Source organism: Pleurodeles waltl, chromosome 10 (genome assembly GCF_031143425.1).
Source record: "Pleurodeles waltl isolate 20211129_DDA chromosome 10, aPleWal1.hap1.20221129, whole genome shotgun sequence".
Lineage (NCBI taxonomy): Eukaryota > Metazoa > Chordata > Amphibia > Caudata > Salamandridae > Pleurodeles > Pleurodeles waltl.
The window spans coordinates 117,962,400-117,987,738 of record NC_090449.1 but is presented as its reverse complement, the minus strand read 5'-3'; the positions used below and the strand labels follow the sequence as shown (position 1 = coordinate 117,987,738).

Here is a 25,339-nt window from a genome sequence, read left to right as displayed (position 1 = left end):
TTTTTTAAAATTGTTTTAACAGGGGGAGTTTGTGCTGCAAACTGCAATGTTGTTGCTGTTTTATGGGATATGGTATGTGCTGTGTGTGATAAGCGATGTGGATGCATCTTTAACAAAACATTTGTTTATTAAGACTCTCTGTCTTAATTTTACTTATTGCTAATCAAAGGACCTATGCGAGAGGCATGAAAAGGGTGTTCTGCACAAGCATCAGAAGGCACTGCACACATACAGCATCATGAAGAAACAAATGATTAGTGCTACTGTAACGAACAAGGAACCAGAATCTGTGGAACAGCTGGAGTCGCGAATTGTAGCGGTAAGTGTATATGTGCACCCTTGGAACTGTTGAGAGCAGTTATCATACTTCTGTGGACTTGAAGAGTGGCTGTTATGAAAGTGCCAGGTATGTTTCTACTTTACAAATTGCAAGAGACATATACATTTATAGGTATGTACTACTTAAATGATTAGCTCTTCAACCATCAGTAGCAACCCTAGCAGACTGGCCACCCAGAAAGTGCATCCTCTGTACACCACCCCTTTTGTCCAGCTTAATCGCTTCCAGGCATTCCCAACCCCCTTGTAAATTTTTCGCTGATTCCCATTTAGTGCAGCACCATATACATTCCAATGTCATAGGATCAGTAGATGAGGCTGAAGCATGCTCAAACCTCCTTGCAGGGTGGCAGAAGAAGACATTGTTAAGTTCCTCCTGGAAGTAGACAGGACCTAAAGATGGCAATTATACTTATAAGTCAAACAATTAATAGAATCCAATAGTTTGCCAAAATGGTTTGATAGTTAACATTGTTTTACATCATTGCTTCCCTACACATGTACACACTGTCCAGAACTGTGAGCTACAGTTTCCATTATGCAGACAATTGGCAGTCTGTTAATAGATCTATTGACTACTTACATTTAAATAGGGAAATTGAACATAGTGATTTGATTTATTTCACACATAAAGCTTCTGAGTTTTGCACTGCTCATTTATAGTAGTAAACATTGAGGGCCTGATTTAAAGCAAAGTTAGGGGAATTAACGTATCTCTTTCAAAGACTCCTCATTGGTACTCGTAACTACAGAATAGTTACGTTGTTTGGTAGCATTCTGTTGCACTTCTACAAATGTTCCTATCACTCTTAGGAAAAATATAATCTTAAAAAAAAAAAAAAGGGGGTATTCTTAAAAAAAAAAAAAAATCGACGATATTTTTTTTTAAAAAAAAAATCGATGTGCTTATCTGCAGTGTACAGTACGGAAGCACGGCAGAGGCAAGCCCGTCTGTGCCCGTCCGTGCCTGGACCACGCCTAGCACCAATCCCCCTGTCCCACGCGCCCCCTCACGCCACCACACGCCGCTACACCACCAAAGAACTCTATGCGCTTAACCCTGGCCGCCCCACCGCCTGCGTCCAGACCTGCCCTAGGCACACCCATGGACTCTTCTCGTGCCGGACATACAACTTAACCTGCGCTCAAGCCACCAAGCACCACAACAACGCCACCCATAACAACCACCTCGGCTGCATCCTCCTCAACACCCGCTCCGTCCACAGGCATGCTGTCGAACTCTGGGACCTGCTCACATTAACCTCCCCAGAGATCACCTTCCTAACAGAAACCTGAATGAACCCCTCTTCAGAACCAGACATAGCCATATCCATCTCTGAGGGCTACAAAATCACCCGAACATACCGCACCAACAAACCAGGAGGAGGAATCGCTGTGAGAAAGTAGCCTCTTTCTAGCCTTGTTACCCCCACTTTTGGCCTGTTTGTGAGTGTATGTCAGGGTGTTTTCACTGTCTCACTGGGATCCTGCTAGCCAGGGCCCAGTGCTCATAGTGAAAACCCTATGTTTTCAGTATGTTTGTTATGTGTCACTGGGACCCTGCTAGTCAGGACCCCAGTGCTCATAAGTTTGTGGCCTATATGTATGTGTTCCCTGTATGGTGCCTAACTGTCTCACTGAGGCTCTGCTAATCAGAACCTCAGTGGTTATGCTCTCTCATTTCTTTCAAATTGTCACTAACAGGCTAGTGACCAATTTTACCAATTTACATTGGCTTACTGGAACACCCTTATAATTCCCTAGTATATGGTACTGAGGTACCCAGGGTATTGGGGTTCCAGGAGATCCCTATGGGCTGCAGCATTTCTTTTGCCACCCATAGGGAGCTCTGACAATTCTTACACAGGCCTGCCACTGCAGCCTGAGTGAAATAACGTCCACGTTATTTCACAGCCATTTTACACTGCACTTAAGTAACTTATAAGTCACCTATATGTCTAACCTTTACCTGGTAAAGGTTAGGTGCAAAGTTACTTAGTGTGAGGGCACCCTGGCACTAGCCAAGGTGCCCCCACATTGTTCAGGGCAAATTCCCCGGACTTTGTGAGTGCGGGGACACCATTACACGCGTGCACTACATATAGGTCACTACCTATATGTAGCTTCACAATGGTAACTCCGAATATGGCCATGTAACATGTCTATGATCATGGAATTGCCCCCTCTATGCCATCCTGGCATAGTTGGCACAATCCCATGATCCCAGTGGTCTGTAGCACAGACCCTGGTACTGCCAAACTGCCTTTCCTGGGGTTTCACTGCAGCTGCTGCTGCTGCTGCCAACCCCTCAGACAGGTTTCTGCCCTCCTGGGGTCAAGCCAGGCTTGTCCCAGGATGGCAGAACAAAGGACTTCCTCTGAGAGAGGGTGTTACACCCTCTCCCTTTGGAAAATGGTGTGAAGGCAGGGGAGGAGTAGCCTCCCCCAGCCTCTGGAAATGCTTTCATGGGCACTTTTGGTGGCCATTTCTGCATAAGCCAGTCTACACCGGTTCAGGGACCCCTTAGCCCTGCTCTGGCGCGAAACTGGACAAAGGAAAGGGGAGTGACCACTCCCCTGACCTGCACCTCCCCTGGGAGGAGTCCAGAGCTCCTCCAGTGTGCTCCAGACCTCTGCCATCTTGGAAACAGAGGTGCTGCTGGCACACTGGACTGCTCTGAGTGGCCAGTGCCACCAGGTGACGTCAGAGACTCCTTCTGATAGGCTCCTTCAGGTGTTGCTAACCTATCCTCTCTCCTAGGTAGCCAAACCCTCTTTTCTGGCTATTTAGGGTCTCTGTCTCTGGGGAAACTTTAGATAACGAATGCAAGAGCTCATCCGAGTTCCTCTGCATCTCTCTCTTCACCTTCTGCCAAGGAATCGACTGCTGACCGCGCTGGAAGCCTGCAAAACTGCAACATAATAGCAAAGACAACTACTGCAACTCTGTAACGCTGATCCTGCCGCCTTCTCAACTGTTTTCCTGGTGGTGCATGCTGTGGGGGTAGTCTGCCTCCTCTCTGCACTAGAAGCTCCGAAGAAATCTCCCGTGGGTCGACGGAATCTTCCCCCTGCAACCGCAGGCACCAAAAAGCTGCATTACCGGTCCCTTGGGTCTCCTCTCAGCACGACGAGCGAGGCCCCTCGAATCTAGCAACTCTGTCCAAGTGACTCCCACAGTCCAGTGACTCTTCAGTCCAAGTTTGGTGGAGGTAAGTCCTTTCCTCCCCACGCCAGACTGCATTGCTGGGAACCGCGACTTTTGCAGCTACTCCGGCCCCTGTGCTCTTCCGGCGGAAATCCTTTGTGCACAGCCAAGCCTGGGTCCACGGCACTCTAACCTGCATTGCATGACTTTCTAAGTTGGTCTCCGGCGACGTGGGACTCCTTTGTGCGACTTCGGGTGAGCACCGTTTCACGCATCCTCGTAGTGCCTGTTTCTGGCACTTCTCCGGGTGCTACCTGCTGCTGAGAGGGCTCCTTGTCTTGCTCGACGTCCCCTCTGTCCCCTGACGCAATTTGCGACATCCTGGTCCCTCCTGGGCCACAGCAGCATCCAAAAACGCTTACCGCACGATTTGCAGCTAGCAAGGCTTGTTGGCGGTCTTTCGGCGGGAAAACACTTCTGCACGACTCTCTACGGCGTGAGGGATCCGTCCTCCAAAGGGGAAGTCTCTAGCCCTTGTCGTTCCAGCAGAAACCTAAGCTTCTTCTGTCCAGTAGAAGCTTCTTTGCACCCACAGCTGGGATTTCCTGGGCATCTGCCCATCTCCGACTTGCTTGTGACTTTTGGACTTGGTCCCCTTGTTCCACAGGTACCCTCGACTGGAAATCCATTGTTGTTGCATTGCTGGTTTGTGTCTTTCCTGCAGTATTCCCCTATCACGACTTCTTTGTCCTTTGGGGAACTTTAGTGCACTTTGCACTCACTTTTCAGGGTCTTGGGGTGGGCTATTTTTCTAACCCTCACTATTTTCTAATAGTCCCAGCGACCCTCTACAAGGTCACATAGGTTTGGGGTCCATTCGTGGTTCGCATTCCACTTTTGGAGTATATGGTTTGTGTTGCCCCTATCCCTATGTGTCCCCATTGCATCCTATTGTAACTATACATTGTTTGCACTGTTTTCTAAGACTATTACTGCATATTTTGGTATTGTGTATATATATCTTGTGTATATTTCCTATCCTCTCACTGAGGGTACACTCTGAGATACTTTGGCATATTGTCATAAAAAATAAAGTACCTTTATTTTTAGTATAACTGTGTATTGTGTTTTCTTATGATATTGTGCATATGACACTAAGTGGTACTGTAGGAGCTTCACTCGTCTCCTAGTTCAGCCTAAGCTGCTCTGCTAAGCTACCATTATCTATCAGCCTATGCTGCTAGACACCCTATACACTAATAAGGGATAACTGGGCCTGGTGCAAGGTGCAAGTCCCCTTAGGTACTCACTACAAGCCAGTCCAGCCTCCTACAATCGCCATAGTCCACAAGAGCACCATCAGGATCTCAACCAACACCCACGACGCCCTAGATGCTGGAGAACACCTACACTACCAGATTTACATCAATGCCAACACCACCGTGAGAGGAACCCTTGTCTACAGACCCCCGGGCCCCAGCCCACAATTCTGCGACACCATCCGCACCCACGTCCTCGCCTCCACAGACTACATGCTCCTCGGCGACCTGAATTTTCACCTGGAGCACACCGATGACAGAAACTTTTCAGCCCTGCTCAACAACCTCGCCAATCTCGGTCTCAAGCAACTCGTCACAACTCCCACCCACTCAGCCGGCCACACACCCCCAACGCCATCTTCTCCACCAGCGGCCGCATCACCTAAACCCACACCGCCGAACTCAACTGGACTGACCAAGGCTGAGTCCATTTCTCCTTCCTGAAACCCATCGCGCACCACCACCAGCAACGGACCCCTCACCGCAGATGGAACAAGATCTCCAAGGACCAACTGATCTCCACCCTCGCCCACGCCCTGCCACCCAACACCAGCGACCCCAACACTGCCGCCCTCAACCTCAAACAATGACTCAACGACTGCGCCAACACGGTCGCTCTACTTAGGAAATCTACCAACACCAGCACCAACAAGAAAGCTCCCTGGTTCACCGCCGACCTTAGACCCATCGGGAATGCCGGAAATCTGAGACGATCTGGTGCCAAGAACAAACAGAGAGCAACCACGCTGCCCTCAAGACTGCCATCCGCAAGCAACACTAGCTCATCCTGACCACCAAGAGATAATTCTACAAAGAACTAATTGAAAACAACACACACAACAGCAAGGAGCTCTTCAGCATCATCAAGGAACTCATCATCCCCAAGTCCTGCTCTGCCGAGCCCCCCCGCTCGCAAGACCTCTGTGACTCCCTCGCCACCTTTTTTCACCGCAAGATTACAGACATCCATGGCAGCTTTGCACCGCCGACCCCCATGACCACCACTGCCAGCGCCGACCCCAACGCACCCATCCACACCAATCTTCTGAGTGCTTGGACCCACACCAACGACGAGAAAACCACCAAGACCATGAGCACCATCCACTCCAGTTCACCTGCCGACCCCTGCCCTCACCATGTCTTCAATAAGGCCAGCCAAATCATTGCTCCCCAGCTCTGTGCCATCATCAACAGCTCCTTCGAGACCGCCACCTTCCCGGAGAGCTGGAAACACTCCAAAGTCTACGCCCTGCTCAAAAAACCCAAGGCCGACCCGAAGACCTCAAGAACTACCAACCCATCTCCCTACTCCCCTTCCCAGCGAAGGTCAACAGCCAACTATCTCGCTTCCTAGAGGACAGCAGCCTACTCGACATCTCCCAGTCCGGCTTCCTTAAGAACCACAACACCGAGACCGCTCTCATTGCTGCGGCCGATGACATCAGGAGCAGGCTCGTCAAAGGTGAAACCGTGGCCCTCATCCTCCTTGACCTTTCTGCAGCCTTCGACAATGTCTGTCACCACACACTTCGTACACGCTTCCATGACGCTGGAATCCGCCACAAAGCCTTGGACTGGGTCACATCCTTCTTCTCTGTCCGCCTCCCTCCGTTCCTGTCAGAAGCCACCAAGACCATCTGCGGAGTTCCCCATGGATCCTCTCTCAGCCCCACCCTTTTCAATGTACATGGCGCCGCTTACCAACATCGTCCGATCCCACGGCCTTAACATTGTCTCCTACGCAGATGACACACAACTGATCCTCTCACTCACGAAGGACCCCGTCACCGCCAAGACCAACTTCCACACCGGACTCCACACCATTGCAAACTGGATGGAGGCAAGCCGCCTCAAACTGAACTCAGATAAGACTGAGATCCTCATCTTCGGCTCCAACAAATCAGCATGGGACGACTCCTGGTGGCCTGCCACTCTAGGAGCAGCTCCAACTCCCACCACCCACACATGCAACCTCAGCTTGATACTAGACTCATCGCTCACTATGACCCAGGAAGTCAACGTCATCTCATCCTCCGCATGCTTCGCCAGACCTTCAGATGGAGACCCATTGAAACCAGAAGAACAGTCCCCACACCCTCGTTAGCAGCAGACTGGACTTCGGCAACGCACTCTACGCAGAAACAACTGCCAAGATCCAGAGAAAACTCCAGCGCATTCAGAAGGCCTCAGCACGACTCATCCTTAACCTCCCTCGCCACTAACACATCTCAGCCCACCTCAGAAACCTCCACTGGCTCCCCGTCAACAAAAGGATCATCTTCAAACTCCTGATCCATGCTCACAAGGCTCTCCACGACGCCAGACCTGCCTACCTCAACGAGCGTCTCAACTTCCACGTCCCGACACGCCAGCTCCACTCAGCCAACCTCGCCCTCGCCACCATTCCCCGCGTCCACTGAACCACAGCCGGCGGCAGATCCTTCTCCCACCTCGCCGCCAATACCTGGAACTCCCTCCCCACCAACTTACAAATGACCAAGGACCTTCTGACCTTCAGGAAGTGTCTCAAGACCTGGTTTTTTGAGCAGTAGCACCAACCCTCCAAGCGCCTTGCGACGCTACCGGGTGAGTAGTGCGCTTAACAAATAACTGATTGATTGATTAAATTTACTGCATATATTTCATCTTGAATTTAAAGCTCTTCAGAGGAGTCAGTTTTGACAAGTTTGTTAGATTAGATGGCACTGTTGCACGATGCCACATGATGAAGGCTTTTAAAGATTGCCAGGCTTTTGGTGTAGGGAGCTATCATAGAAATGCCATGTTTTTCTGTACCTATTGAAAAGTCACTGATAGACTTTGATGTTAAATGTTTTAATGTCATAGCCTTCGTCAATGTGTGCAAAATCTTTGGGTGTCAAGGCAATATCGTGGGTTTGACGGAGATCATGTTTCCAACATCCTTATTCTCTTTGACAAATGATGGAATGGTGTTTTGTGTTGATGGGCATTTTCTCAGGTCTACCTCTTGAAAGGGTGTGGGTAGGATTTTCATTGCAAGGGGTCCCAGAACGAAGAGACTCCACCTCAGCACTCTTTCCTCCATCCATAGGAAGGACCACTAAAAGTGAAGGCACTTTGATACATTTAACAAAGAAATGGAAAAAAAGCATATTTTTAAACAGACAAAAGTGAAAAGAATGTGATCCAGTATAAAAGGGGTGGTGCCCTGTGCTTGAGAATGCAGATTACAGAACTTGGAAAATAGAACTACCGTAGAGGGGTAGTGGGCATGATAGAATAGTATGGCTCTTGGCTTCGATACGGGAGCAGTGTCTGTTTTCATGTATATGAAGTTGTGGGCCTTCTGGCTGAATTTCCCTTTTTTCACAGGCTTCTCTTTTAAAATATTTCCACAAAAGGGGTTTCTGGCTTCTTAGGTTCCCTACAGTATCTTTTTTGTCTTTGATTGCCTTCTTTATAGTTGCATTAATTCAGTGTTCCTCACTCCCAAAAAGGTGCCAAAGCACATATTTGTATGGATTACATACTAGTCACTAGGAGAGCGCTAGACTAAAGCATGTGTAGGTATCATTTGACTTCAGTGGGTAGGTTTTTGATAGTATGCCTGAGGAACAGTTGTATTTGTATTGTGTTTTGTTGCTGAACCTGTGCATGAATTTTAAGCAAAAATGGAGTCATAGTTGGGATATTTATGTATGTGATGGTGGTGTATGGATGGATAGAAGTGAGTGAGTGCGCTTGTGCCTATGTGGGAAGTGTTTTTGTGAAGACTGCTCGAATCATATTGCAGCATGCGTGCAGTTGCACCTAGTCTTGGGTGTAGGCGAAAGATGAGGGAATATGCTGTGTTTACAGATACATCTTTACATTTATGAGTGGTGTGTTCCAGATAGTTTAAACCACATGAAATATTGTCATTGCAAGGTGATGGAAGTAACCGGTGCTATTCTTCAGAGGTTCTTTCTTGTATCAAATGTAGTAGATGCTCAATGGTCCACACAGGAGCAGCAGGGGAGTACATCATAGGAATGGTCTTTCGACAACCACCCATGGTATGTGCTTTTTGGAATCTACACATGAGCAGCAGGGAGCAACCCATGAAATGGGGAGTCCTCCCAGGTGTGGCAGAAATCAGCCCATAAGAATGTGCATTATGAAACTGCCATAGCATGTGCTCTACAGACTCTCCCATGGCCTGTCACACGAATATCCATTATGCAACCAGCCATAGTGTATGCCTCAGGATCCCTCATAGGTATGACTGAAAGCAGCTGATAGGAAAGAGCAGTATACAGCTAATCTTATACTTGCACTGTTTAGCCCACCCAGGCGTGGCAAGAGGCAGCCCATGGGTTTGAGAAATCAGACAACTGCCTATAGTATGTGCTTTGTTTATTCTACCAAGCATTTTCAAACGAGTAAACATTATGAATCAGTTTTAGGATATGTCCTTGGGAGGTACCACATGAGATGCTGAGGAGCAACTTATGGTAATGGTCCTTCTAAAACTAACCATGTTGTCTGCCATGATTGGAGGAGTCCATGAGTGGCAGAGAAGAAGTCCAAAGGAATGGTCATTAAACCCCCACACACTGCTCCATTGAGGGAGGGTTTCTGGAAAGGAATGGGCTAAAAGGGGATTCCACAGCATATATCCGATTGTGGCAATCAAAGAAAGAGGGACTGAGGCTGGGAATAAATGAGGAAGACTTAACTAGGGCATATTTGACCTCCACAAGAGGTGCTAGAAACCCTCAAAAAGGACCTCATGTCTCTGAATTTGTCTTCCTTGGCAGACCCACCCAGGGATTCTACACACTCCACGGTAGACAAGCAAATATCTTGTGTGTTCATAGCCATCAAACACACAATCTTCTTCCTTCTGGAAAATCCACGTTCCCTACATATGAACTCTGGCTCTTCAAGCTTTGACAGACGAAGGGACGCAAAAAAATTGCTTACGACTTGGGGACAAGCCCAGCTCTTCCATAACCTATGGGACCCAGTTCTTTCTTACTTGAACTCTGATTCTGAGGGGAAGACATGACACAGACTTTGTGTTGAGCCTGCTCAATCCAGCACTATTGCTTCGCTTGGGCTTAGCTCATAACTTTACATACCAAAGCGTAGGGTACAGTGTTCTAACATGTGACTGATCTGGTGTGGACGTGGGATTGGACTGGAGGGATCAGAGGACTTTTTGGGGATGTTTTTATTTCTAACTGCACTGCCTGTTCATTTACTACATGTAAAGTCTCAACAAAAAACAGTGAAACATAAAAGGGCCCCATGGTTGACAAGAGACAATGCACAGAATAACGGTACAGGCAGGTAATTTATTTTACAGTATACGGTGAGAATATCAGATTAATCCCGCATCCTAGACATCTTGTGGTCATAGTCTTAGTTATTGGCAAGGAAGCCACAGTGGAGGCAGGCTGTGGAATTTAATGAAACTGGGTGTTGAGAGAAAGGTAAACAATGTACAGCTTCTGTCTAAACTAAATCTTATTGCTGTCGCCAGAAGGTAGTGCATGCATGTTGACGAAAAAAGAAATACTAGTTTAAGTCGGATATGATCTCTTGAATTATATCTTGATGTTTTCTCTTGTTTTGCTTCAGTGAAGATTCCCATGATGGAGAAATATGATTACAAGTAAAAGTTTCCTTTCAACTGGATTTGAAAAATATAATAGTTGCTAGTAGTGTTTCAACAGAAATTCAAGATGTTCCTGCCAATTTAGCTCACACAGACAATTTCACTGGTAGAATTACTGGCAATGTCTGTTCCCAATCATTGGATTTTTATTAGGGACTCAGGGGGTTATTACAACTTTGGAGGAGGTGTTAATCCGTCCCAAAAGTGACGGTAAAGTGATGGATATACCACCAGCCGTATTACGAGTCCATTATATCCTATGGAACTCGTAATACGGCTGGTGGTATATCCGTCACTTTTGGGACGGATTAACACCTCCTCCAAAGTTGTAATAACCCCCTCAGTCTGTGGAATATTTTTAATGTACAACATTTTATATCAAAATCATTCTTTAAAGAAAAAATGCATAAAGGGGTGTATTTCATTTATTTATTGCAATTAGAGAATCATTACTATAAATTATATTTGGCTGAGAAAGACATATTTTCCATACTATTCTCATAGTAGATATGCATGTATGGCTGCCATAGATGTTGCTTTTCATATGCAGACAAGTTGGCCCCTTTTCTTTAAAGAGTCCAGAAGCTGAATTGTCTTCTCATGCTTAATAGAGTAAGTTAGCTAGTTAATTTCCCCGCTCAAAGAGCGTGTATCCCTGAACACACAGCTGCTATTTTTAGGCTTAACATTATGTCTAACTGTAATATTTATAGAGAATTTTTGGCTTCACTCAGTCTTTAAGCATCAGGCATAACTTAATTTCTGTAGGAACTTATATTTTTTTAAAATGTCCTGTCTTTGTGGGTCTCCTCTCACAATTATGCGAAATCTGTTTGGCCTGTACCCTTAGGAGGTGGAACTCAAATCCTGGAAGTAACACAGTTTGTTTAGGTGGTCTAGCAGAATCTCATTCTATTAATATCTGTACATTTTTGTCAGAAAATGTCATTTTGGGAGACTAAAGGAAGACGAGACCATGTCATTGCAAAGCAGAGTGTTATTATGAAAATCATGATCCCTCTATTTTGAGTTCCTGTTCCAGCTAAAGCGCTGGGAAAAGTTTGGGTGGAACTCTCCACTACTGTGATTTCTTTGTTTGTGAGCAATGAGACATCAGATTTGGAGGAGTGTGGAATTTAATAAACTATAAACTTTCCCATGGCACTACTTGCTTCAGAAATCTACTTGCTTTCAACAACAAAAATTCAATCCAAGTGTCTTATTTGGTGCAACGCACTAAGGTGACGGGGCGATCTTGTTATATCAGAGCTCTGAGAATAGTGTTGCTGTTTATTCCAAAACTCATAGTAGCTCAGTGGTTGGATCATAGCAGGCTCTGGTCATATGCCTTTCAGATTATTCCAGACGTTGTACCTACCTGGGCTCTGTTAATCTCCGATCTTTGAACGTTCACATGCTACACCTATGACGAGTCTCTATTTAGGCTCGCTTTCTGATAACTTTCATCATGCTGCATATCCGATTATAGTAGTGTTCATTATATTTAATTGCTCTCTCTTTTATTCAATTCCTGAGCAAGGGTATAGTGAATTTCTCTGGCCAATGTACTTTTAATCATTCCTTTCCTTTCACAAATTGTTACAGTAAATAAATTCAGATAAAACCTGCTGCCCAGTGATTTGATTGCCCTTAGTCTGACCGGCTCCAGTATACCACATTGTGCTATTCTGTGGGCCAACCACTTTAGTTTCCTGAGGCCCCATTCCCTTGTTTGCCTAAATGGTGAACACATATGAAGTACTGTATACAAAATGGGCATAACCATTTTACCACTACACATGTAAATTTCACTCAAAATTATATATTCTCATTATGATTTTCATATGATCAAATCTATTCAGGGGCTGGAAGTAGACAGGAAGTTGTGTTCCAGGGCTGGGGAGTTCTATGAGTTTGTACACCCCCTAAATCTCTGTTTGCCAACTTATCTTTGCCCTCTTCCCGTCCTGGAAAATGTCAGATATATATACTCCTGTCAAGGGCTGGCGTACAACTTTTTCCAGTGTGGGATGGCAGCTTCTTCAAGAGGCAATTTTATATTTTCCCTCTAGAGAAATTGCTGTTGCTTGGCATATTACACATTGGCTGGGTATTTGCTCATGTGAAAATGAAATTTACAGAAGTTTGCTGAAAGGGTGCCTAGAAATATGCAAATGTTGCAGGTACCCAAATCTGCTTTTGTAAATTCTGTGACTTTCTTTAAGACCAAGGCCCTTATTGGTTTTACACTGGCCTGCTGATTTTGTGCTGATTATCCAGGATTTTTTTTTTTTTATATTGTCAACCATCAAATATGTTTAATTAATTGATGCTTTAGAGTAATGGTATTTAAAGTTGTCCATAAAAATGCACTGTAGTTTAGCTATCTACAGCGTTTGTCCTTTATTAGGTGTGGCATAAGCCAAGCGATTTTGATTTTACTAAAATTATTTGTATAATATACTTACTTCTAGGGTCTTATTGCCAGCCCTGTTCATCCATTGATCTGTTATTATGCCATTTGCATTTTCTTCTGCACCCTGTCTCACTGACCAGTGAATCAACTCACTTCAGCTACTGGCTAACTCCACTGTGAGTGATGGCATTCTGCCCTTTGACAAGAAGACCTTTCACACACAAAGTAGTTCCCTTAAGTGCTAAGGACTACTATGACAATATGTGCTTTTTACGAACACAAAAATGTGAATTTAGCCAGTGCGTTTTTTGATTGATGAAGGCCTAGCAGCTCTCTTGACAAAGATTTGCAGAAACCATAATAAAAACAAAACAAGCATTGACCTAGCCAAGATGCTGGTGACGAACACCAGACCTATCGGGTTGGCTTATGTTAGTTTCATGTTGCAAATATTATTCAATACATTTTATTTTCTAAGTATAGAATTTGCAGACTAGTTATGTAAATCTATAACCTTAGTCTGTGTTTTTTTTAAATAAGATTGCAAATGTTTTTGGGTACATTATTTACTTTCAAAATGATAATCATTTAATAAAGAAGCTGTCTAGAGCAGTGGTTCCCAACCTGCGGTTCAGGGACCACCCAGGGCCCACGAAGCCTCCCCAGGGGGTCTGGGACTAATTAAAAAATGTAATAATATTAGCATATTAGGTCCCCAGCATTCAGCGATGACTAAGCGGTGGGGTTCCCGGATTCCAATAATGATTTAGTGGGGGTCCCTGGGTTCCAGTAAGGATGAAGTGGCGGTCCACAGAAGTCAAAAGGTTGGGAACCACTGTTCTAGAGCCACGGCGTGTTACATTTTGCAAGTCAATAGACACTTTTTTTTACATTGAAGCCACCATTGATGCAAACTGGGCTTGGAGCTTACTGTATGTCCACATAATACACACCATAACAGAAAAGACTTTGCATTTATGAACCACAAATGCAATTTTATACATCCTGTACACATGGATGCGCATCTTGCGTTAGATGCAGGCAGCAGTTTTCTCTGAAACATACTATAGTACTGTAAGCTGGCAGCCATAGGGTTTGCACTGCAGCCTGTTGAGCTACTTATTCTATTAGCCACAGAAGCATGTAGACTTGTTGTTCTTTATACCAAACAACACATGTTGGGTTTCAGGTAAAATGAATTCCATACTTCTGACTTTGAGGGTTTCCTCGTATTTTGCTCAGCTTCTGAGAGGCTATTCAGCATAAAGGTTTCATGTGTCACTATGTTTTCTCTGCTGTGTTCAGTGTTTATTGTCTAGGTACCGGGAATACAGTCCTTAAGAACCCTCCAAGATCAGTTGTGTTGGAGAGCTCATATGAGCAGATAAGTTTTATCCTGTCAGCAACAGAAGTTGGAGTTTTGCATTATGAGCTCCAGCTCCTGATAAGGAACATGCACTGCAGCATACAGAAGGATATCTGAAAGACTGGCACCCCCAATGGAGGCTTCATATCTCCTGTGTTACAAGAAGTGCAGGTCAGGCTTCTAAAAAGGGACCCACAAACTATGGAAAGGCCAAAGGGCAGGTCAGGATCAATGACTGAGACCTACTGCATTGTCCTTGCTACTCTAGGTCCAGGTCCTGAAGACTCTGGCTATAGCTCCAGATTACATCCACAGCAAATGCCAGTGCCACCTCTAGACAACAGTGTGGCATTCCATCACTAATGGAGAATCCCAAAAGCGGATCTATGAGGGGATACAATGTAAAACTGCAGCAAGGCCCTTAGGGCCACACGTACGAAGCATTTTTGCGTTCGGAAAATGCTGACCGGGCTGTTTCCGACCGCATAAATGCTTTTAGGTATGTACAAAACAGATGACATTCGGTAACAAATCACAGAATTTCAATTTGTGCTTGTGAATCGGTATTTGAAAGGAGCATGTTTGGGGCGTCCTTCCAAATACCGAATCTGAATGAGATTGTATGAAAGTTTTGCGACTAAATTAGGGCCGGAAAAAACATTCATTTCTTACCAACTTCTTGAAAGTTGGTAACCCATTCGCAAGTGAGAAGGGGCACCCAGGGGACTCCTTCTCCTTTGAGGATGGAAAACAAATATTTTTGAGAGTAGACAGTGGCCCTGTGGACCATTGCCTAGTCTTACAAAGTAAAACTTTTGTTTTTTTTAAAAACCACATTGCTTTATTTAAAAGCAATCACAGACATGGTGGTCTTCTGACTTTTGCGATTCCTAATGGGTTGTAAAGTGCGACCTACCTAATTATTATACTTAAGGTAGGTCTTTATGACCCCTCTGGGAATTGCAATTGAAACTCAAAATAATTTCATACATTAGAAATAACATTTTCCTAATTTCCCTCAGTTCCCTGCATTCTTCAAACAACCAAGGAAAGCTCCTCAATCTGACTTGGGAAAAGGACATGAAAATCAAGAAAGAAAACTAGTAGGCTTTGCTGGAGAGACCCTGGCTCCAGATTCTTTTTACATCTTTGGTTAAGTAACATGTGGTTGATTAGTGACTACCTTTCCAATTTTTAGAAAATATGTCAAGGAACCAGGCCCATATTAATAATAGGTCTGGAGACAGTGACTATTAGCCACTGAAGATGGAGACACTACAAGAGAGAAGAAATGAAGCCTAGAACACGGAAAGCATCCCTCTGTCTCTGATATAGAAAAAAATGATTAGCCTTGCGGTTTGGTATACCATTAGCACAGAATATATGCTACTACCAGAGGAAACCCTTTTGAATGGATTGTACCTCTGAAAAACAGCTTAAATTTGATATTGGTGTATTTGTGTGGGCAAAATAACACAGATCTGGTTCATGTCTTTACTATATATTATAAATCAGCCGACTATTAGGCGGTTGTCTCAATTAATACTAGTATATACTGAAAAGTATTCAGGTATTTAAGTTTGGTCGTCTGAAATTATAATAACCATAGGATATGGAAATGGTTACAATTATGAAAATATGGTTATGACATTAAATTATTTTGCCCTGTCATCAAAATGTCCATCTTACTATCCCATAACATTGTGACTCGGAAATAGAAAAAGGCTATTGTGCTTTCATCCAGTGCTTGATATAGTCAAGCTGGTCTCATGATTGTATGCAATTATTTCTTGAAACTATTACATTGAGTGTTTTTTTTCTCCCCTTTTTTTTACTTCAAAGTAGTTCCTTTAATCTCTGCATCAAAGTAAATGTCTATATATGGGTTAATGTGACGAGGCTACTTTTAGGAAAGCTAAAAAGATAAGTTCAGAGATCATGAAGTATCTCTTATGGTTCTCTTGCTAATCTTAAACAAAAATACATTTTATACACATTTAAGAACAGACGGTTCTTATAGCTTTGGTTCGTTTAGATACATTTCTCACATAGTGTAGCACAAAAAACATTTGTTGAACTGCAGCAGTAGCACCTGGCACCTCTGGGCAGCAAGGCTTTTATTGCAACATTAACTCTTGCGATGCAACCTTAAGAATGAGTCATTCTGGCTCTCCGGCAATATGTTTTTAAATTTATCATGCTTATCTTTTCCCAGCAAGAAAATGCCATCCTCACCATGGAGCTGAGGAACTACTTCTCTCTCTTCTGCTTGCACCAGGAGACACAATTGATCCACATCTACTTACCTCTGACGTCTCACATCTTGGGAGCGTTTGTGAATTCTCAGATCCAGGGCCACAAGGAGGTGAGCATTTCTTCTTTTGTTAGACCTTACGTTTCGTTGCCTCCAAATTTTTCTCCTCTACACTCATTTTATGTGATAGTATTACCATATCTGTTTGACAAGATTATTGTCTCCATAGTAAACAGTAGGGTTTGGGGTATATTGCTCTCTTTGTTGTATTTCAATCCTGACCAACCCTGTTGTCTTATTTTCTGTCTTATAGATGAGCCATGTATGGAACGAACTGAAGCCAAAGCTGAATTGCCTTTTTATGGGGACAGGCAGCATGCCCACTCCACCTCTTTCTCCCCAAGAAGGCAATTTCTTCTCAACTTAGCCCTCATGATGAGTGTGTCAAGTGCAAAAGGAAGAAATGGCAAAAAGCATGAACCATTTAAGTATTCCGCAGGCAATCATTTGTACTCGACTGCTGAAGTAACCTGCTTGGGAATTAAACGTTAACGTTGTAAGGCATTGGAGACCAAGGCAGCTCACAGTGAACATATCCAAGACACTGGCAATGTGGAAGGGTTTTTGGACAACCGCTCTCAGCATTCTGGAAACTGGGCAGCTTAAATTACCTAGACCTTCACAGCAATACAGATCATTCACAAATGAATGGCTGAACTTTGGAGATGCCCGGTGGCGGAGTCGAATGAGTTCTCAAGTAATAACTAGCTCCAGTGGAGGGAAAAGGCACTTTGATTATTAAGTATACTCCTGTTTGTATCCAACCCTACTCCTGAGCCGTTTGAGAATGTCATTCCTGCAACAGCACACAGTCCACACCAGTAAGCTAAAGATATAATTAAAGCACTTGTGTAAACATTTTCAAAATACCTCTTTTTGGTAAAAGTCGAAACACAAAAAATCTATATTTTTTGGTTTGGGTAAAAATCAAACCTGTGCCAAGACAAACTAAGAGCAGTGGCAGACACCTTTTTGCAACTTTTCAAATAAGCTTGTTTCCCCCCTCACTGATTGAGGGTGGGCGTTATCAAACTGTATTTGTTTTAATTCCTTAATTGTGTACCATCCTGGTAGGAGTGGCTTAATACAAATGTGTTACATGACAAAACTGGAAAAAGAAGTGGAAACATTCTCTCTGCATAAACCGAAGATTGAGCAATAATCCTGTTTTCAAGCACAGTGAATTTCCAGCATGCCGGGCGGGATCACCTACAAACAACTGATGAAAGCAACTATATTTGCAATGATGTGTTGAAGTAGGCATTGGAAGAATGCTTTGGGAGAATACTAAATATTGAAAATGTCTTTCAAACCACTAAAACAAAACAATATTGATGAAGCATTGTTTATCACCGTTCCAAATGAGATGGTTACCCTGTCTCTAGAATGGAGGCTTTGCTGGACGTTCAGCATTGAGTATGCAAATGGGTGGCACCAGGGCACCTCGATGACGCTGGCACTATTTGTTTTTGTTTGTTTTATTCCTTTATCCATTGTTACAGCTTCCTTCTTCTTTTATGGCCTTGCTCATACTACTGCCAGCAGAAGTAATTAGCATTAGTGTTAACTTCTCTTATGGGTCCAGTTAGAGGGCCTGGGGAGAAGTTCAGCCAGTCAATCCATTATATTCCAGGGATACACCTTGGACTGCTTATATAAATCATTTGCAATTTCATTAGTACAGCTTTGTTGAAACATAGGGATGCTGCTTAATTGTTGCAAAGACAGTGTATCCTTTAGGATTTTATAAAAGGCTGCTCTTTTTGGTGCTGTTGATGCGGACTATGAGAGCAGAGTAAGGATGAGTAATCTTCTCAAAGATATTTGAGAGTGTAGCTATGTCTGCATTGCATCTTGGAGGCAAATTTAAAAGGAACTGCTTCTCACAAGGCTGTAGCCCATGATGTACATGAAACATAAATGTATTATTCCATCATCCTGTGCCTTCTTTAAAAACTGGCAAGCTTTGATTCACCAGTGCTGATCCAAGACTGACCACTCTAGCTCAGTGGCTAGCTTTAACTATTCAGTTTATTAAGTGTCCTCCTCTATATAATTTGCATTATCCACACTCAGTGGGGAATGGCATATTAGGACATAAGGTTTACCTTACCTCTTGTGAGAATTGTAGGCAGTGGTCGAAGTTCTTTTTTTTTTATCTCTGCTGAGAGCCCACCACCAATCATGTGTTTCTGTGCAACTCATCTTAATTCTATGGTTGTTTTCTGTGTCACCAAGTGAATTTGTGTGATTCCGAAGAACTCTGTTAATTCAAGACAGGTGAAAGTGGGAATAAACAATGGCACCAGGTGGGATTGGCATTTTAAAACTGTTATAATGCCACTTAGTTTCCTAACATCAAAATGTTAAGAGAAAGCTGCTACATGGGACCAATACTCCAAACTTTACAATGTTTTTTAATACAATAAAAATGAAAGATATGCTAGAAAGGTGAGACCCTTTACATGAGCCCTGAACCCTTCATTCCCCAACCTTTCAGATGTGTCCCTTGACTTCCTGACGTTCTTGTGATATCCTTTTACCATAATAGGGAGACTGGGATCCGTTCCATTTTTTTTTTTATTGTATCCGCACCTAAGTCGTCCACTTATTCTCCAGGATTTGGGGATTTCTTTGCAGCATGTCATTTTATGTTTCCAACAATTACCCCTCTTTCTTGTTTATTTTGAGAATAGGTGTAGCACAATTGTTTTGTTTCCATTGTATTATTGGCTCCTGTCTACAATGAATTTGGACAGGGTTTTTCTCAGTGGATACTAGACTGGGTTCCTAGGAAGATTGTGCAAACGTTACAAATATACACATGGGACCAGCAGAAATATGGCATAGTAAAATGCAGTGCTATCACAAGAATGGTGAAGTCTCCGCTGTATGATCCTTGTGATAATTTTGGCAGGGAGCCCTTTTTTAAGTCACCGAGAAGAGTCCTTCATTGTTGAATATACAGGCTTGGAAATGAGTTGCAGTGGATTTGGATGTTTCAGATGCGGGTTATTTGGAAGTCTCATGTCTTCTACTGGCGGGCCCTGTTGGGGGACAGATGAGGTCACATCAACCCCTCCATGTTAATACATGGGAACTAGAAGTTGCAAGACATTAAACATGAAGTCTTAGGATTCCTATTCCATACTTTGCATTCAACAGTAGTATTATATGCACATGTAGTACACATTGCCATAAGTACTTACCTTTTCTTCACTGTTTTTCCTACCATCTGTATGCCGAGTTAATCAACGTCACTGACGAATTAGCCTAGGTTGGTCATCCTCCCAGAAGTAAAGTATAAACAAATAGGATGCATCACCGCCCTAGTTGCAAATGGGACACACAGTATCTTTGATAGGACAAAGATCTGACAATGATAAAAGACCCCTCCAGCTAATGGCAGAACAGTTCATCTACATAACATGTTATCCATAGCAATAATGTTGAACTGCAGCAGTAGAAGCCGTCAATTTGGAGGACTGGTAATAAGATGTCAGCAACAGTAGAGGAGACCCCAGAAATAGATCAAGGGCAGGCAGTGTTAAAAGATGAGCAGTTGGGAGTAATTCCATGTGGCAAGTCAATGGCAGGTAGGGTCACTATGGTAACAACCATAAAAGCATTGATAAGAAGTATCCCTGGCAGTATCCACAAAGTACCAGCATGTCATGCCATAGGACTGCTGTAGGTTACATATTTGTATAATGTTTTTATATGACTGGGTCAGGAAAATGATAGGTGAATCTGCAAGCCTGACTTAACATGAACCACCAGATCTGTTCCCATATGCATCTGAAAGTCCAATATACTTTCCTATCTGGTGCCCCCTCTTCACATCTTCTGCACAGGAACGTTACAACTCCACTGTCTGGAAAACCTGTGCCTATCAAATGATTTGACAACATACCTGAACTCCACCCTTTCCCCTCCCCAAGGCCAAACGGGAACAGCTACTAACACTATCTTCTGCTTCCCCTTGCTTCCTTTCCTTGAAGTCTGTTCTGTGATCTAAATCACAGTCAAAAGCAAAGGATTGGATCCTTATGAAAAACTGACTGGGAATCTGTGTACTGTGAAGGAATGCCCTTCTTTTGTGTTAACAAGCTCCCTGTGATTCAACAGGCTCCAGATAACTCATTTAATTTTGCTACCACTCCATGCAGACGTAAATTTATTGACAAAGACTTCTAATTGGTTCTTCATTTCTGACAGAGTTCACTTCCATGGTTGATTTTGCTAAAGGAATACATTTTAAAGTTGTCAGAAAACATCAGATAGCTTCAGAGCTTGATCACTCCAAATCCTTAATTTAACAAGTAAAAAGCACCAAAAATCAAATGCGAGGGAAGAGAACTATTGGCTTCTAGTCTCATCGGTGGAACTGTAATTAAACTTTCTTTGGCTGCAAATAGTAGGCCACCATCAACTGCATTGTAGGTCTTCATGTATTTGGTTGCAGCAAGAAGTAATGCTTCCAGTACTCGGTTCTTTGCAACTATTTGCATTTCTCAAAAACAGCCAAAGGCTTTTTCGGTTAGACAGGAGCATTACCCAGCATTTCTTTATTCAGCATGCCTTTTCAGAAAAAAAGCTGTGTGCCGGATTAGAACACTAGAGCCCTTAGAGTGGTGTGACATCCAACTCTGGATCAGGGTTCAGAAACAACTGCCAGTACTGCATTCTTTGATGTTTAGTATGGTCTATGTGAAGTCATGTCTACTGCCTAATCAAATATGTTAACAAAAAATATACTATTTCCTATCCTTGTTAATATAGCGGATGCCACTACACATCACAGAGTTAAACATAAATATGAAAATATTGCCTTTCATGCTCAGCTGAAGATGAGCAATTGAGAAGAAAAGATTACTCTTGTGTTTTTTCCTAAGGCATTTACCCCAAAGTCCAGGTTACAAGGACAAGCCTGTGTGTATCCGTGCACATCCTCAGCAAAGCGGTTAGTAAGTAGGCAGTAAACACTTCTAAGGTTCAGTGTTTTGACTGTAAGCGTGCATTAAGCTTGTATGCATGGAGAGGGACACAGGGCCTGCTTTCATGCTCTTTATTTTGCCAGCAGTTGACCAAAACAATTATTAATCTGGAACATACAGAGTCACTTCTCTAAGAACTACTCTAGTACTTGGTATGTCTTGTAACAGAAAGGGTGCAACAATTTTTGCCCACCACTGAACCCAGATGACTCAGGATTTCTGGGTATCTCTTCCTCAGCTTCATCATTATAGTCCCTAAGAGTTTATATAATCTGTAAGGGCCTCCCTAAATTTGCAGCTGTTGGTGTATCTCCGAAATGTCTCAATTTCTACTTTTTCCACTGTTGTCTAAAGGACTGGCTGCTGCCAGTTAAGCTTTTAGGTCAGTGGCTTACACTCTGTTTCTGTGGGTTGAGAAGGAAACTTTCACAAAACACCTTCCCCTGAAATGTAAGGGTTGGTATCTAACTTTCCCTGCAGAAGACTGTGCATTTTTCAGCGACAGTAATTGTTTTGAGACTTTCGTGAATACAGTACTCAGCAGTGTGTCTTACAGAGATACTCATACTCTAGGGGCGAGTCTGGTCGAGAAGGGCATTGAAGCATCCAGCCTCATCAGTCAGTGTTCCCACATTCCTGAGTGTGGATTTCCTATAGAGTCCTTATTTTACTCATAAGGGTTTTACTGGAATCCCCCCAGCGTCTTATCTACAGTTGTTCAATACTACCATACTCTGTACCATGCCTTTATGACTGCTTAAGGAGAGGTAGGAGGCTGGCTTTGTCCTCTTCTTTCACACTAAACTTTCTAAAAGGATGATAAAGAATTCCTAGGGTTCATATGTTGTGGGCTAGAACAAATACACGTACTCTTTCCAAAATGTCACAAGTACTCATTTCTTTCTACGTGTGCAAGCCCATCTGCATTTCATGCATTGTAAATTCGTACCTGGATACTACTTGATCTCATTCACAAAGCCTTGGTTAGCTCTGCTCCTTCAAATACACCAGGTTACTGGTGTTCAAAGAAACAGCTTTATATGCAACCTTCACGTCTCCACCGACCATATTATCTAACAAAGAGTCAATTACCAATTTCGAATGCAACAAAACAGCAATTGTTTGGTGAATCAAAAAAGACCTTTAGTAGTTGGCGCCTTGCGTCCATGTAGTTCCACAAAACACACTTTAAAAAACAAACAGCTGGATGTCGCTTCACAGTGACTGCTAAAGGTGAATCCTTAACAAAAGAACTGCACATCAGTTAACCTCTTCTTTTGAGATAGCGTAGCTCAAACTTAAATCACCATCTTATGTTTTGTATTTTTGGTTCACTACAAAAATATTCTCTTTGGAGTTGTTTGGGTGGGAAAGGGCAAGGCTTCCAAAATTAGCCTAAGAGCCTAGAGAATAAGGGATCTTTGAACCCACTGTAATAATTCTTCCTGATTATCCAGAGGAAGCTGGTTTTATTGAACAACACAATGGAAGTGTTGAAAATGAACAATCAAAATAGTTAGGGCTTTGCCCTAGCTTTGCTGCCTTGCAAGGGAAATCTCAGATGCTGAGCATATTCCATGTCACAGGAATCATTCTGTGTAAAGGAAGAACAAGGAGGCATACACACCATGAGTACATAAGTAGAAAATATTTTCTCATCAATTCAGCACATTGATGTTTCCAAATGTTGCCCTTTATGCCACCTGATATACCTTTATGTTGTTGTATCTACAACAGCTGCTTAGGCAGTCACTTCTGTGTATTTCTGTTTGTCTCAACAATCCTCATAATCATTCAGAATTTTATTTGGAGTAAAGACTAATTCACTGCTGGTATAGCTTTTGTTTGAGGTCTCTAGTACTGAGTAGTGGAACTTGGGTCTAGGTAGATTTACAAATTGAAAACCACTGAAAGATCTCTGGTGCCAGGTTTTGAGATCTTGGCTACTAAAAGTACCAAATTCACTGTGATAACTGTCTTTTCATTTGCTACTACTAACAGAGTGGAAAATGTAACTAAATGTTTGTCGGCACTTATTAGAGCACATCCTGTCAACATGTACCCAAGGAGAGTAAACAATAAATTGTCGAGTCAATAGTAGTGCCCTTTGTGATGAGCCCTAATACAGGGCAGCAGGATAACTCATCTCTTAGCCAGGGCTGCATTAAGCAGGTAATATTTTTATGATATCCCAATCAATCCTTTTTGCTCAAAAATATCTATATGCAAAACTGAATTTAAATGACAACGTGTTCATGTTCCTAAAATAAGTTTAGCCTGCAGAATCTGTCGCACCCCCTTTACTTAATGACCTGCTGTTTCGGTGTAGCTTTTTTAGTTCATATGAAGCACTTTATTTGCCTTCTAAATTTAGAGACTTTATCGTACCACGTCCTGTAGATTATAATGTTTACAAACTATTGCATTCCAAATAATGATATTGCCAAAATCTATATGAATCAATGTTTAAATAAGCATATATAAATATATAGATATATATGAGGTGTAAGAGTAAAACTCCTATACATTAAAGAGCTTTGACAAATTGATGTTCTGTGGTCTTTTATTAGTGCCCTGGTGCTCAGGGGGTCAGAAAATTAGGGATACGTAAGTGTAGAAATGTACTTCTGCATGTATGTCTATAAGACTTTTTCAAGGCAGAATTATGTTTATGTGGCTTATTTATCAAGAGTCGATGCTTGTCTTCCATGATTTTAATTATCGGTTTTGTGTCTAATTGAACTGTCACAAGATCAGTTAGTTACATCTGTTTTAAAGAAGCCATCTAGTGAACAATGTCACTTTAGAGCTTTGTAGTTGATGTCATCAAAGCAACTATTTAGGTGTTAGATCTTTGTATTGTTATCATAAAGGCTATAGCAGTGTACAACAGCACCACCCACAACCATTGGCCGGTGGAGGTAAATATAACAGTAGAATAGAGAACGTACAAACAGACAAACATTACTGCTTCTCTAATTTGAATGACCGCATTGCAGATCATAATTATCACCCTTAGGGAACCCATGCATTCTATGTAGTGGTTTTTGCTGTGGTCAGGTGAGTGCCTGGTGCAGTTGGGTGCAGTGAGGTGAAGGATGTGCAAATGGCGTGGGCATGTCATCTCTCTGAATTCGTCAGAGAGGTAGGCAACACAAGGGCCCCATGTTTTATTAAAAGTGGGCAGGATGGCTGTAGCTGCTGCCGTGAGCCTCTCCATCCCCATTATGTCCCACAGTTTATGGAGCCAGTCCGTGCGAGTGGGAACCACTTCAGTACCCCAGTGAGCTAAAAGTTGTTGTTTAGCTGTTCCGAGCAGTAATGTGATAGCCCTACTGGCCAGAGTTCTAAGGGGATAAGTCTGTGGGTTGGGAAGCCCCAATAGCACATAGCTAAGGAACCGTGGAAGGGTAGTGTCATAAATATCATCAACTGCCTTTAATATGGCATCCCAAAAGGAGGCTATTCGGGGGCAAAGCCACGGTAAGTTTGTCAAGGTGCCTGGCTGCCCACAGTTCCGCCAATATCGGTCCGTGCTGCCCCACCGCCACTCAGCTACCCGAACTGGTGTGAGGTGCCAATAATGTGCAATTTTCAAGAATAATTCTTTAGTGTTCATGTTGCGCACTGTCCCCCGAGCTCGGTGTAACACATCCCGCCATTCCCTATCGGTGAAGGAGCACTCACATTCCGCTTCCCACGTGTGCCTCGCAGGGGATTGCAGCAAAATTGACGGAGTGGTCAAGAAGCCATATATATCAGATATGAGTTTCTTATCGTTGGTGCGATCAAAGCAA

The 25,339-nt window shown here is 43.2% G+C and overlaps 1 protein-coding gene across 1 annotated transcript in view; it reads left to right on the top strand.

Moving 5' to 3' along the window:
* Window positions 1-24,091, top strand: part of SNX8 (sorting nexin 8) — a 179,744-nt gene extending 155,653 nt beyond the window's left edge. Inside the window, exons 9-11 of the mRNA XM_069209940.1 lie at window positions 170-319; window positions 16,447-16,596; window positions 16,799-24,091. Of these exons, the coding sequence (XP_069066041.1) occupies window positions 170-319; window positions 16,447-16,596; window positions 16,799-16,912 (414 nt within the window). The 3' untranslated portion in view covers window positions 16,913-24,091. The remainder of the gene's footprint in view (window positions 1-169; window positions 320-16,446; window positions 16,597-16,798) is intronic.
* The last annotated feature ends 1,248 nt before the right edge of the window (window positions 24,092-25,339 follow it).